The following is a 15523-nucleotide window of genomic DNA, read 5'->3' as shown; positions in this document are numbered from 1 at the left end:
CTTTGAAGACCTACCACAGTGTTTAGGGCTAACAGACCTTGTAATAAATGGCTCTCAACTGCTGTTTCATGAGCTTGTGTGTTAGTTTCCTGGAGTTTCGCTTTCTCTTCTGATGTTTTTTCTTTTCTTTTTTTCTTTTCTCACTGAGGTCTGTCTGTAATAACATTCTCACTCCTATTTTTCTATTTCTGCTAGACTTGGAAACTAGACAGCAATTTATATAAAAAGAAAATGTAAAAAAATACTGAGTTTTCGTTTTTTAACGAATATACTGGCCTTTTCCCACCTCCCTGGAAAAAACCCATGTTAAAGCACTCTACATAATGTAAGCCACTAAATGAATTCATGTTGTTATAATTATTTTTGCTAATATTTTGGACAAGCAATGTTACTAGATAGGTAAAAAGTCATACAATGAGTACTTTGAATATGTGTTTAACCCACAGAGCACCATAATTTATTATTCCTTACAACAACCTATTAAATAGCAAACTGTGGCATAATTTACAGATTAAAGAGAGCATTAATGTAGTAGACTGCTATACTTCAAAATGGTAACCATGTTTAATTTACTTATCAAATCTTATTTTTCAACTCTTTTAATTTAAACGATACATAATAATAACTGACATTATTGAGCACTTACCATTTTCTAAGGGATTTACATGTTTTAATCCATGCAATGTTCACAACAAATCCTATGAGGTCAGTACTATTATTATCCCCATTGTAAAGATGAGGAAACTGAGGTAGAGTTGGGTAACTTCTAAGGGCACTTATGTGTCACAGTTGAATCATGAAACAATTTGGCTCTACTGAACACAATGCCTCATCCCAAAAATCTGTCGACTGATCAATTTTTACATCTGGAAACCTGAGCTATTTATATATAACTTAATACCATTTATCCAATTATTTCTGGAGGGAAAAACATTAAGTCTGTTAAATTATAAAAATTTAGATAAAAGGCTACTCGGTGAAACTTTACTTATGGATAAGTATAAGAATCTCTTTCTCTCTTTTAATTCTTAGTGTGAGTAATATAAAGGCAAATTGTCTTAAAGAAAAAAACGTTCCCCTTTCATTATGACCATGTGTCGGGTTTCCAATTTTAAATATCGGCTTTTGGGCAAATTACAGGAAAACAAATCTAAAAGCGACTAGGATTAAGTGACTGCCAAAGTATGCTGCTATTACAGACATTTAAAAGCCACTAGTTTCTTCAAATGTAAAAAGATGAAATAGACTAAAATGTCCCGAGGATCCCTTCTAGAACTGAAGTTCTATGAATTGAAAAATAGAAGGTAAAGGGTCTCTCAAAACATACCTTGAGTATTCTTGAGGATATGGGGAAGAGTACCAGGTGTGAATTTCATATTTCCCAAACTCAATTACAGAGGGACAGCGGACTTGTGGATCAGGGGGGCCAGTCACTCCAACTTTCTGTGCAGGCAAAAAACACATTACAAAATTTAACTAAATTAAATACACTGAGACAGATAACAAAGCAAAAAACAATCTGAATCTAAATTTGTCTTCTCAAAATTCCATGGGAGAACAAAAGAGCCAAGAATAAGCTAATAAGTTTTGAAAAAGCTGTATTATTTCTTAACCAGAGCACCCAAATGAAAAACAAAAATGCTGATAAATCTTAGAGCCTAATATGGTTGGTGTCACTGGATTTCCATGTTTAATAATACTGTGAATCCTTTCCTCAACTAAACTCATGCCCTTAATGACTTAGTTACTAAAGAGAAACTGCTGGAACAGACATATATCTAATACATATATAGATATATGGTGCCTCACTGACAACAGAAATGACCTGTGAGCACATGTGAGCACATACAGAAAAAAAATGATTGTCTGGTTTGGGAACGTAGGTATTTAAGAACAATAAAAAAAGAATATGGCAAAACAAGTATCAAAAGTCTTCATTTTGCACTGCCCATAAAATTCCCTTCATAAGTAGCTCTTCATAGATTTGACCAAAGAAAAAAATACTCCGCTATACACATATTGTTATCTCTTTTATCTACTTTGTATTTATAATAAAAACAACCTCGCCCTAGCTGGTTTGGCTCAGTGGATGGCGTAGCGGCCTGCGGACTAAAAGGTTCCCGGTATAATTCTGGTCAAGGGCACATGCCTGGGTTGCGGGCTCAGTCCCCAGTTGGGGGCATGCAGGAGGCAGCTGATCAATGATTCTCTCTCATCATTGATGTTTCTATCTCTCTCCCCCTCTCCCTTCCTCTCTCAAATCCATAAAAATATATTTAAAAATTAAAAATTAAAAAAAAAAATAAAAACAACCTCTATGCTCTCATCCCTGCAATAATCTGAATAACTACACTTTCTAAAAAGAATAACTTGTAAAGCCTTTATGACTTCCATACCAGCAATTCCAATATAAGTCATTGTTAAGGACTATAAAGATCAGGTAATTTGATTTTCTCTACACCTAATATAGCAACATATTCATATATACATAGGTGTGTATGTTATGTACATAACAAATGTGTATGTATATGCATATTTGTCATGGATACTCGACAAACATTAACTGACTTGAAAAAAAAAAATAGGCCCTGGCTGGGTGGCTCAGTTGTTTGGAGCAACGTTCCATGCACCAAAAAGGTTGTGGATTTGATTCCCAGTTGGGGCACATACCCAGGTTGCAGGTTTGGTTCGGGTCAGGGGGTATATGGGAGGCAACTGATCAATGTTCCTCTCTCACGTGGATGTCCCCCCCCACCCCTAAAATCAATAAACAGATCTTCAGGTGAGGATTTTAAATGTTTTTAAAAAAGAAAAAGGTAGAGATTTTAAAAGTCCCTTGTTGGAGCCTATTGATAGACAGCGCCGCGCGTGTGCACACACACACACACACACACCCCTCTACAAAACTGAAAAGATCAGAGCTTTTTATTCACTTTTTAAATAGAAATTCATTTAAGGAAGAAGCCTCTTCACCACATCTCATTTGAACACTCTCCCTGGTCTTTCTGTTTTCTTTTCTAAAAAGCCAGGGGACTTATCTCAGGTTTCATACTGGAATACAGCCAAGTGAAACCTCAACCTCTTCCTTAGACACCTCTAAACAAAAGACAAACATTTATTAAGTTGGATGAATTGTGTTATGACACAAAGGCATACTGGAAATATCTTCCAAAGGCAAAAATCATAAGGAAACAGATAAGACAGGGTTAAAATAAGATATTTTCATTTCTCAAAACCAAAATAGAACTTTGTAGGTTTTAAAAACATTGTTCTTTAAACTACATTCCAGAATCAAGTATTCCAATTAATAAAGTTGTATCTTTTATTAATTATAAGCTATCTTCACAGCTCAAAATAACCAGACACAAGTATTCTAATTAATAAAGTTGTATCTTTTATTAATCAACCTATCTTCACAGCTCAAAATAACAAGAACAGTATAGAAAATATCAGAATTACCAAGTATCAGAAACTAGATCTAAGGATCAAACAGGAAGCACAAAAGTTGAAAACATGCACCTGCTGCAGCACTGCCTGTTGTTTGGTAGCTTTCCCATCAGCTGTCCGTGGCTCTTCCAGGTGGATGCCTGATGTGAAATTGGTTATCCAATTCCAGTATAATTGCTTGCACATCACCGCAACGAAGAGAGTCTGTGTAAAACGAGCCTCGCAGCAGGTTTCCCCACTCCCTCACCTACTCTCACCTTTGTGCGCTGTAAAAATGTCTGGCACATGCGCTCATCCACCTCTGTCCTCCACCACCTCCAATTCCCTGGTGAGTTTCCTGAGCCAGTGTGTTTCCCTTTACTAAGGTTTACAACAGTGATGGCGAACCTTTTGAGCTCGGCGTGTCAGCATTTTGAAAAACCCTAACTTAACTCTGGTGCCGTGTCACATATAGAAATTTTTTTTATATTTGCCACCATAGTAAAACAAAGACTTATATTTGTGATATTTATTTTATATATTTAAATGCCATTTAACAAAGAAAAATCAACCAAAAACATGAGTTCGCGTGTCACCTCTGACACGCATGTCATAGGTTCGCCATCATTGGTTTAGAAGTTAACAAAGGCTCTATGCTGTGAAGAAGCAAAAGCTGCATCTAAACCAGTCATTAACCCAGTCCTTGCCAAAGTCAAATTGTCAATCTGAATTACAAATCACCTCGGGTAAGCCTTTTTATTTTTAAGTTTCAGCCAAAATACTCTTTTGTTAAACACTCAACTTTCCAAAGCAGCAGATACCTGATATAATTGAGAGCACAAAATATTTTTTAAAACTGTTAATTCAGGTTCTGCTATTTTGTACCCTCCTCATTTGAATATGCCAAAAATTTTAAAAGATGACATATTCCAGGCCAGAATAGACTTTTTAATCTAAAAAAGTTAAGGGGGGCACTAAATGCACTAGTAATTGGGTTAAACCAAAAGATAAAATTTTAAATGTGCCTACTCTAGATAATGGAACTTTTATTAATAACAGTTTGTAAGAAAGATTATTACTCCTCTATAAAAACTCCACTTCCATTAAGTCACTTATCTAATTCCAATTTCCAATATACAGAGGCCACTCTTGTAATACCCTCAAATCCAGATCTAGTACAAATATGAAAATTACAATTCATGTAGAGACAACCCTGCTGCTCCCTTCCCTTTGCCCTCCACTAGATAACTCCCTCTCGGCCTTCCTTCTCCATCTCCCCTGGGTAAACAAATGGCATTTTGAAGTGGGAGTGGAGGGTTATACTGCACCCTTATTATCAATATGAGAATGTGAAATGTGGGGAAAAGAGATGTCTTTTTGGTATTTGAACATTTTCCCATAGAAACAGTATAATAAAAATAATTCCATCCATTTGGGATTAAAAGTTACATGATGAAAGAGATATGTAAGAATGAGTTCACGTGCTCCCAAATGGAGAGAGCATGAACTTAATAAGAGAATCAGCATTTGTGGAACATGTACTGTGCCAGACTATGCACCTTATATCACTATCTCATTGAATCCCCACAATCCATTCCTCAAAGTAGAAAACAATGTGCTCACTTTATAGATAAGGGGGGAAAACACACGGCTCAGACAGGTTAAGAGGCAAAAACTTCCAGAACAGAAATATCAAGAGTAAAGCATAAAGAAGAAAATGGGTAGAAGTGAGATAGGAAATATGGGTAGCCCTCAACTAATTAATGATTTGAATTCCAAAAGTCTGTATGTTTTTTTGAACTGAAACTTAATTTTCCAAAAAAATGATGCTACAAGTACACAGAATTTTATCCAAAACTCTTGGAAGACAATGTGCTTTGGAATTCTGAATTTTTCTGATGTTAGGAAAGTATTACAATACATACTAGTATATGTATCTTAAATCGACAACTCTTGTAGGATTCAGGGACACTCCATAAACTGATATCATTGATATTTCTTTAGCAAAGCATGAATATTCACATTAAATGGGATAAGAATACATATAGTCTCATGTCAGTTCAAATCATGTTTGCCAACAATTGAGTTACGTGAGATCTTATTATAAGATGGGTTATAAATTTCTTTTTCATTCTGCAAAAAAGATACATACATGGCCAATAAGTACATGAAAGATGCTCAACATAACTAATCATTAGAGAAAAGCAAATGCAGACAATGAGATATGACTTCATACTCATTATAATGGCTACTATAAAAAAATAGAACAAAACAAAAAATCAGAAAACAGCAATTGTTTTACAAGGATGTGAAGAAAGTGTAACTCTTGTGCATTGCTGATGGAAATGTAAAATGGTGCAGCCACTGTGGAAAACAGTATGGCAGTTTCTAAAAAAATAAAATTACTATTTGAATCAGCAAATTCACTCCTGGGTATATAAGAACGGGAAGCAGGAACTTGAACAGATATTTGTCCTCTCATGTTCACAACATCATTATTCACAACTAGAGGTCCGGTGCACCGGGGGGAGGGGGGCTGGTCCTCAGCCCGGCCTGCACCCTCCTCCAATCCAGGACTCCTCGGGGGATATCGGACTGCCACTCGCAATCCAGGACTGCTGGCTCCTAACTGCTTGCCTGCCTGCCTGATCGCCCCTAACCCCTCTGCCTGCCTGATCACCCCTAACTGCTCCCCTGCTGGCCTGACTGCCCCTAACCGCCTCTGCCTCACCCTGCACCTGGAACCCAGAATTCCCTCCTCCCGCTGGTCGCAGACACCTGGGACCCAGGCTTCCCTCTCTCTGGCCAGCCACAGGTACACAGGAACCGGGCTGGTTTTGCCCAGACCAGCCACAGCCTCAGGCAACGGTGGGGCAGGCGGCTTGTCCCTCTCCCAGGCCACAGCCCCAGCTGCTGGCGCCAGGGATCGCAGGGCGGGTGGCTTGTCCTTCTCCCAGGCTGCAGACTGGCTGGTCCCCATTCCTCTCTCGCAAGCTCATTTGCACCTGGCTGGTCCCCACTCCTCTCTCCCCAGTGCTGAGTGTTTGAGCTATTATGGCATGATAGTGTGAGGGCATGATGACCATCTGCATATTAGCTCTTTATTATTATAGATAGCCAGAAGGTGGAAGCAAGCAAGTGTCCATTGGCAAATGGATGCATAAACAAGATATGGTAAATACATACAATGAAATATTATTTAGCCTTAAAAAAGAAAGAAATTCTGATACATGCTACAATATAGATGAACCTTGAAAACATGCTAAGTAAAATAAGCCAGACACAAATGGACAAATATCATACGATTCCACTTATATGAGGTCTATCTAGAGTAATTAAGTTCATAGAGACAGAAAGCAGAATGGTGGTTGCCAGGGGCTGAGGGAGGAAGAAATGAGACATTTTTGTTTAATTGGCCATTCCTTCTCAGTTTCACTAATCTCAAAAGTTTAAATATCCCAGGACTCCTCAAAGCTCTTTTCTTCTCTTTTGGTGATCCTATCTAGTCTCATTCCTTCAAATACCACCAACTTTCTGACAAGTCCTTAATTTAGATTTTTTGCTCAAACTTATGTGTGTTGAATTCCAGACACATACATCCCACTGCTTGCTAGCTCCTCTCTTGAATGTGTTATAGCAAGCGTGTCAAACTCGCAGCCCACAATGAATATTTTTGTGGCCCAGCCAATATAACGGTATGTAAGAAATGTTTTAATAAAAATTTCATAACTTAATTTTTACAATATCCTGTTATACATAATTATTAATAATGAACTATAACATTCACTAGTGACTGATTAATATAATCGTGTTGCATTCATTTCCCTTACGTGCCTTACTCACAGGTAAACCATTTCTCTCCACTAATACTAGCAGCGAATATTGCAGCAGCTGATTGCCACATCATTAGTCTTGGACTGACTTGTTTGGTGTGCGCAATAGGAAATATTTTGCTTTCAGAGAACAAGAAAAATAGGTTTATTTGCATTACGCTTATTAATTTGTGCAGTTATTCTGTGTTTGGTAAGTTAATGTTCAAGAAAAAATTAATAATTTTTATTAAAATGTTCTATTATTTTATGTTAACAATTACCCATTTATTTCAGCCCTTTGTATTCAGCATGTCTCTACTGAAATAAACCTAAGTTTCTATGAAAATTGAAGCCTTTGTTTTTTTGCAGCCCACATAAACTTAAACCTTGTTTATTTTGCCCATTAGCTTTTGAGTTTGACATGCTTGTGTTATAGGAATCTCAAGTTCAACAGTCCAAAATCAAATTCCAGATCTTCTTTTCCCCAAACCTCTTCCTCTAATATTCTCCTCCATCTCAATAAATGGCAACTTCCTCCACCAAGTGTGCTCTGGACGCTACTCCTTGTTTTCATAACCATCCAATCCAACAGCATATCCTAATGTGGGTCTACGTTCAAAACATAATCAAGAATTATAATTGACCACTACCACAATGATCCCCATCTCTCTCTCTTTCTCTTTTAAAAAAAATATTTTTATTGATTTCAGAGAGGAAGGGAGGGAGGGAGAGAGAGAGAAACATTGATGAGAGAGAATCACTGATCGGCTGCCTCCTGCACGCCCCCTACTAGGGATCGAGCCCACAACCCAGGCAGTGCCCTTGACCAGAATCAAACCTGCGACACTTCAGTCCGCAAGCTGACACTCTATCCACTGAGCCAAACCAGCTCGGACTGATACCCATCTCTTATGTGAATAATGCTAATAGCTTCCTAATTTCTTCCTGCTTTTGTATTTTTTCCTTTCAATCTACACAGAAACCAGAACAATCCTATCTAATAAAAGAGAAACATGGTAATTAGCCATACCTCCGCTGCCCTTCCCATTGACTAATCAGGGCAATATGCAAATTAACTGCCAGCCAAGATGGCAGCCGGCAGCCAGGCAGCTTGAAGCGAACATGAGGCTTGCTTGCTTCAGTGACGGAGGACGTTTCCCGCCTGCTGTTGCCGGCCTCTGAGGTTGCAGTTTGAAACATTGTTACAAATATAGAAGCTAAACAAAACCCCAGAAACCTGCTTTCAGCCAGCCGGGATCTCAGAGCTGGAGTTGAAACAGTGTTTTGATTATAGAACCCAAACAAACCAGATACCTGCTTTCAGTAGCCGAGGCCTAAGATCTGGAGCCAAGCCTCAGAGCTAAAGCTGGCCCAGAATTAAAAAAGAAAAAAAGGAGCGGTTGGGAGCTTCAGTCACCCGCCAGCCTGAAAACAGCCCTCAGCCCCTCACCCAGACTGGCCAGGCACCCCAGTGGGGACCCCCACCCTGAAGGGGGTGTGACCAGCTGCAAACAGCCATCATCCCCTCATCCAGGCTGGCCAGGCACCCCAGTGAGCACCCCCACCCTGATCCAGGGCACCCTTCAGGGCAAACCAGCCGGCCCCCACCCGTGCACCAGGCCTCTCTCCTATATAGTAAAAGGGTAATATGCCTCCCAGCACCCAGATCAGCGGAGCCGCGAGGCCTCCCGGCACTGGGATCAGCATGACAGGGGCAGCACCCAAACCCCCTGATCGCCCTGTGGCTCTGTGTGTGACAGGGGGCGGGGCCACAACCTCCCTATCCGCCCTGCTCTGTTCATGACAGGGGAAGGCACCCCAACCCCCTAATCAGCCCTGCTCTGTGCCTGATAGGGGGGAGCTCCCCAAACCCCTGATCGACCTGTGGCTCTGTGTGTGACAGGGTGCGGCGCCCCAAACCCCTGATCGGCCCTGCTCTGTGTGTGACAGGGGGCGGTGCCCCAAACCCCTGATCAGCCCTGCTCTGTGTGTGACAGGGTGCAGGGCCCCAACCACCCCCACCCACGGGCCCTGCTCTGTGTGTGACGGGGGGCGGTGCCCCAACTCCCCTATCGGCCCTACTTTGTGAGTGACGGGGGGAGCTCCTCAACCCCCTGATCGGCCGTGCTCTGTGTGTGACAGGGGGGAGCTCCCCAACCCCCTGATGGGCCCTGCTCTGTGCGTGACAGGGGGGAGCTCCCCAACCCCCTGATCGACCCTGCTCTGTGCGTGACAGGGTACGGAGCCCCAACCCCCCTGATGGGCCCTGCTCTATGAGTGACAGGGGGCAGCGCCCCAACCCCAACTGGCCCTACTCTGTGCATGACAGGGGGTGGCGCCTCAACCTCCCCATTGACCCTGCCTTGAGTGTGACAGGGCGCAGTGCCCCAACCCCCCAATCAGCCCTACCCTGAGCATGATTGAGGGTGGCATCGTAACCTCCCGATCCGCCCTGCTCTGTGCACGACAGGGGGCGGCGCCCCAACTCCCCAATCAGCCCTGCTCTGAGCCCGACCAGGGGCTGCACCTAGGGATTGGGCCTGCCCTCTGCCACCTGGGAGCGGACCTAAGCCAGCAGGTCATTATCTCCCGAGGGGTCCCAGGCTGCGAGAGGGCATAAGCCGGGCTGAAGCACACCCCCTCCTCCCCAAGTGCACAAATTTTTGTGCACCGGGCCTCTAGTCTATATAATAAAAGCATAATATGCTAATTAGACCAGACAGCTGAACGCCCTTCCATACGCCCTTCCAGACGAAGCCAGGGCTGTGAGGGCCGAGGCAAGCCACTGGGGCTGAGGGGGCTGAGCCCCTTGCACAAATTTTGTGCATTGGGCCTCTAGTTCTTTTATAACATGTTTCAGGTTATATCGCTCTTCTGCTCAAAGTCCCCCAAGGGTTCCTATCTCAGTCAGTACAAAAACCATAGTCTTTATAATGGCCTAGAAGACCCTACAAAATCTGGCCTCCCATTACCTTTCTGTCTTCATTACCTAATTCCTCTTCTCAGTTCTAACCACACTGGACTACTTGTATTTCCTTGACCATACTAAGCACAAAACTGGATTCAGGGCCTTTGAATGCCTGCTCCCTGCCTGGAATGCTATTCCCTCTGATATCACATGGCTCATTCCCTCACCTCCTTCAGGGTTCTACTAAATGTCAGACATTCCCTTAAATAATGATTTAAAACTGCACAAATCCATCCTTTCCCTCTGGATTTTCTCTCTCCTTCCTCTGACTTTTCTCCATAACTGGCATATCATTTACCATCCCTACCCCAACTATACTATAAGCTCCATAAAATAAGAATGTTTTTTTAAAAAAATCTGTTTACACCTGTATTTTCAGTGTCTGGCACATGGTAACTCAGTACTCAGTAACATTTATTGTTAAATGAATGTTATATATAACTTTAGCTATTATCCATGAAGTTTCACCGCTATCACCTGTTGATGATAATCCGGCAAAGTTCCTACCCCAAACTCTCCTACCTCCATATACAAATCTACAAAAGTTGTCCATTTTAGACTTTACACAAATACCCAGTTTATGTAAGATAAATGGACTCTTCTTCCATTCATAAAAGCTCCTACCACATTTAGTACCATCATGTACTCAAAATAGAAGAACACTGGGAGACCTATGTGGTTCCATCTTTTCCTTCAACTCTAACTCCCAACCCAACACTATATCTTTTCCATGCTATCCTAAATCTTTCTCAAAAATCTCTGCCTACTGTACCTCCTGTGCCTTCATTTAGGCCCTAGTCACTTCTCATTCTAACTACTGTAATCACTGGACTCATGGATGTCCTTGTTCAAGTATTTTTCAATCCACTATGCACTGTATCACCCGAGATGAGTATACAATCAAGTCATCCTCTTTTTAAAATTCTTAGTAGCCCTTCAAAAGCTATTTGACTACTTTCAAAAGCTACTGTAACTAAAAAAATAAACCACAAACTCTTTAACATGTACCATAAGATCTTTGTGATCTGGTCTATACTTACCTTTCAACTTCTTCTCTTACTTGAAGTCCACCAAATTAACTACATCCAACCAACTCCAAAAGTTCAATAAGCTTTCCTATACCCAAACTGTTCTGTTTAAAATGTCTTCCTTTTCTTATTCAACAGTAAATTGTTACTCATTCCTTCAACACCCTGCTCAAATATAACCTCCTCTACAAAGATTCCGCTAACGTCCCTAGATAGATACTTTGCTGTTTATTCTCATTGCATCTATACAAATCTCTATGGCAGCGGTTCTCATCCTGTGGGTCGCGACCCCTTTGGGGGTTGAACGACCCTTTCACAGGGGTTGCCTAAATACATCCTGCATATCAGATATTTACATTACGATTCATAACAGTAGCAAAATTACAGTTATGAAGTAGCAACGAAAATAATTTTATGGTTGGGGGTCACCACAACCTGAGGAACTGTATTAAAGGGTCGCTGCATTAGGAAGGTTGAGAACCACTGCTCTATGGTAACATTATACCATAAACTAGCAGTTAAGAGTTAAGGATCTGAGGTCAGACTCCCTGGGTTCAAATACTGATTCTAAAACTAAAGCTATATAACTCTAGGTAAAATAATCCTTCTAAGACTTCTCAATTATTTCATCTGCAAAATGGGAGCAAGTAATATACAAGGCTGTATTACAAGCAACAAATTGATATGTAATGCTGAATATAGTACCAGGAACATAGTAAAAGAGTACTTATTACTAATTACATTGGTTTAATTATTTATCACTGTCTCCACAAGTAGAAGAGACACATTTTCGATTCATCTATGTATTTCTAGTACCTGCTCCTAAGATAGCTAACAGAAGCTCACATTTATCTAGCCCTCACTATAGGAATGACACACTATGCCATCTTGCAAATATCAACTCATTTAATCCTTTCAAGAAACCTATTAAGTAATTTGTTCAACCAAGGTCACTTAGCACAGGTAGGATTTGAACTCTGTTTCTAGTACTTAGGCCTTTAACCACTACCTATTAAAATTCTCAAGAAAATTATGTTAAATTGTTAAATTAATGAACTCAAAATACATCTAAACAGCCTTTTAATGTCTTCTAATTAATGGGAAAATGCCTAAGACCATTAAAACAGTCCCTCACTCCCCATCCCTAATTTCATCAATATCAAGGAGAAACCACTCCAACAACAACAAAGGTAGTCATGGGGATAACCTTAAATTCCTGGCATGCCAAGGCTAATGTCCTCTTACTAGCCAACATCCAGTTCTATGCTAGTAATTCAATATATTTCTTACCATTTCCTAATAAGTGCTCCACTCTGTTTTATCTCTCATACTAAACTACAGCTGGTCCTTGCTTAGCATGGTGCCATGTTAACTGAAACTGACACATACCAGAAGTGAGATAAAATCTCAATCACCAAAGGAATGTGTAAAGCATGGACACAATTCTGATGTGCACGTTTCCATTAACTCAGTGCCATGCAAAGTAAGGACTGCCTGTGTTACACACTTTTACGGGCAGCTATTATGCTTTCTACATCTCCACAGTGTGACTTGCACAAGGTTGGTCCTCAAATATTTATTAATCTGATGGACCAATAATTGCAATATCTCTTCTACTTATAGTAGTTATTTATTCCTCAAAGCTAAAGTTAATGTTTACTGCACCTACCAGTGATGGCGAACCTTTTGAGCTCGGCGTGTCAGCATTTTGAAAAACCCTAACTTAACTCTGATGCCGTGTCACATATAGAAATTTTTGATATTTGCAACCATAGTAAAACAAAGACTTATATTTTTGATATTTATTTTATATATTTAAATGCCATTTAACAAAGAAAAATCAACCAAAAAAATGAGTTCGCGTGTCACCTCTGACATGCGTGTCATAGGTTAGCCATCACTGGACTAAGCCCTCTTTCTCTCCATTTACCTAAAGCCTAATAATTCTTTGAGTCTGCTTCTTCTGGGAACATTTCAGATTGTTAGTGTAGGTAGTTAGCAAGATCACACCAATTCTTACTTATTCTTAATCTGCTGTGAATATGTGGAATAATCTGCATCATTTAATACAGCAACAAATTACATAAATTGGTACTCTATGCCACTCTTTGCTGTTTATCTTCTATGTACCTTTCCCTACTTGAATTCAGCAAATGCCTTATAATTTTGGTGCCTCCAGTAATTCTTTTTTTTTTAAATTAATCTTCACCCGAGGATATTCTTTCCATTGATTTTTAGAGAGAGTGGAAGGGAAGAGGAGAAACAGAGAAACATCGATGTGAAAGAGACATATCAATTGGTTGTCTCCCAATTGCTCCCTGACTGGGGATTGAATCCGCAACTGAGTTATGTGCCCTTGATCAGAATCAAACACAGGATCCTTAAGTCTGAGAGCCAACACTCAAATCATTGAGCAAACTGGGTAGGGCCTGGTAACATTTTTTAAAAGAGTAATGCAGGGTGTTACTGTGATTAAAGGCAAAACATTTGAAGTCACACAGGCCTGAGTTATAACTATACCAGAAAAGTCATGCAACTAAAAGTTGCAGTTTTCTCATATGTAAAATGGGAATAATACTAGTAATCTTTACTTCGGAGGGTTGAGAAAATTATTATTTTTAAACATATTTTTATTGATTTCAGAGAGGGAGGGAGGGAGAGAGGGAGAGAGAGAGAGAGAGAGAGAGACAGAGAGAGAGAGAGACAGAGAGATCAATGATGAGAGAGAATCATTGATTGGCTGCCTCCGGCACATCCCCTACTGGGGATCGAACCCACAACCTGGACAAGAGCCCTTGATCAGAACTGAACCCAGGACCTTTTAGTCCGTAGGCCAACACTCTATCCATTGAGCCAAACCAGCAAGGGCTTTAGAGAATTACTGATTCTAGCTTACTTCGTCTCTAATAACTGTTCAATACTTTATTATTCTTTTCAAAAAAGAAAATTATTTTAATAACCCAGATTTTTAAAATGCTGTAACAATCTAATCCTGTAAAACTAAAATCGTTAAAATTAAGTATGGAAATTTAATGTGCTATTTGGTTAATATTTTATATCAAAATCATTCTATATATTTCAAGGTTGTTATGCCACAATGGAATGAGCTGAATACAAACGCTTCTTTCTGGTGATGGACCTTTTCAGAAAAACCATTTCCTCCAAGCTCATAACATGATAGTTGAAATAAAATTCCAGAACAGAAGCCTACACTAGTAATTTTTTATGCTTCTATTTTCTTTTCAGAGGTGGTTCTTTTTTATAGAAATGTTCCTTATATAGTTAATGATGGAACATAGAGCCAGGCAAACTGTATCCCTATTTCTCCTGAAATTAAAAAAAAAAAAAATCAAAACCAATTAATGAATGGCTTTTTTTGATAAAAATCTTGCTAAGCATTTCAGTAACTCTTGAATTAGAAATATAGCACATGAAATTTAATTACTCAATATAATCACTAGGCAAAAATATTGGATTTGCTTTTCTGGGTTTCCCACTAATTTGTAAATTCTATGTCTTACTCATATAGTCCCTATACCTAGCATAGTTTGTAAAACAAAGCAGGCACTCAATAAATGATGAGTTGTTAGCTGGATGGGTTCCAAAATTAACTCCTTTATCACTTATGTCTTTTTTAAAAAATATTTTTTATTCACTGGGCATAGAGCCCACAACCCAGGCATGTGCCCTGACCAGGAATCAAACCGTGACCTCCTGGTTCATAGGTCTATGCTCAACCACTGAGCCAAGCCAATTGGGCTCATTTATCTCTTAATGGTACAACGGTACAACTATCTAATACTCTATAATAGAATTTTCCTGCACAATTTTTGAAATAAAGGTTGAAGCAATTTCTACTGTGCCATATGTAGGCTCTCAAAAATGACTGTTCATTATCTTTATGAATGCTTCATTATTCAAAACATCATCTAATCTAATCAGTAGTGACTTTCCCATTCACTTCAACCCACTTTATTACATTAAGTCAGAGAACCTGAGAGTCACCCTTGATGACCTCTTGCTCCTTCAAATTACACAGAATCTATCACCAAGTTCCACTGATTCCATCGCTAAAATATATTCTAAATCCATCTACCTCACTCCCATTTCCCCTCACACCTCTCTAGTTTAAGTTGTCAGCTTCTTTCATCTGGATTATTGAAAAAGCTTCAAAATTAGTTTCTCTGCTTTCAATCTTATCCAATTCCAATCCATTCTTAATATGGTGGCCAAGAAAAATACTATTTTTAATGCAAATCTGATCCTGCTATTTCCTTGCTAAAAATCTT

The 15523-nt window shown here is 39.8% G+C and overlaps 1 protein-coding gene across 3 annotated transcripts in view; it reads right to left on the bottom strand.

The window, feature by feature from the left end:
* Nucleotides 1-15523, bottom strand: part of KAT6A (lysine acetyltransferase 6A) — a 130160-nt gene that overhangs the window by 32055 nt on the left and 82582 nt on the right. For all 3 annotated transcript variants that reach the window (XM_059685299.1, XM_059685301.1, XM_059685300.1), the window contains one exon: nucleotides 1328-1443. In XM_059685299.1, coding sequence (XP_059541282.1) covers nucleotides 1328-1443 — 116 coding nt within the window. The remainder of the gene's footprint in view (nucleotides 1-1327; nucleotides 1444-15523) is intronic.

Source organism: Myotis daubentonii, chromosome 2 (genome assembly GCF_963259705.1).
Source record: "Myotis daubentonii chromosome 2, mMyoDau2.1, whole genome shotgun sequence".
NCBI lineage: Eukaryota > Metazoa > Chordata > Mammalia > Chiroptera > Vespertilionidae > Myotis > Myotis daubentonii.
The sequence above is the reverse complement of the archived record's forward strand: the minus strand, read 5'-3'. Positions and strand labels throughout refer to the sequence as shown.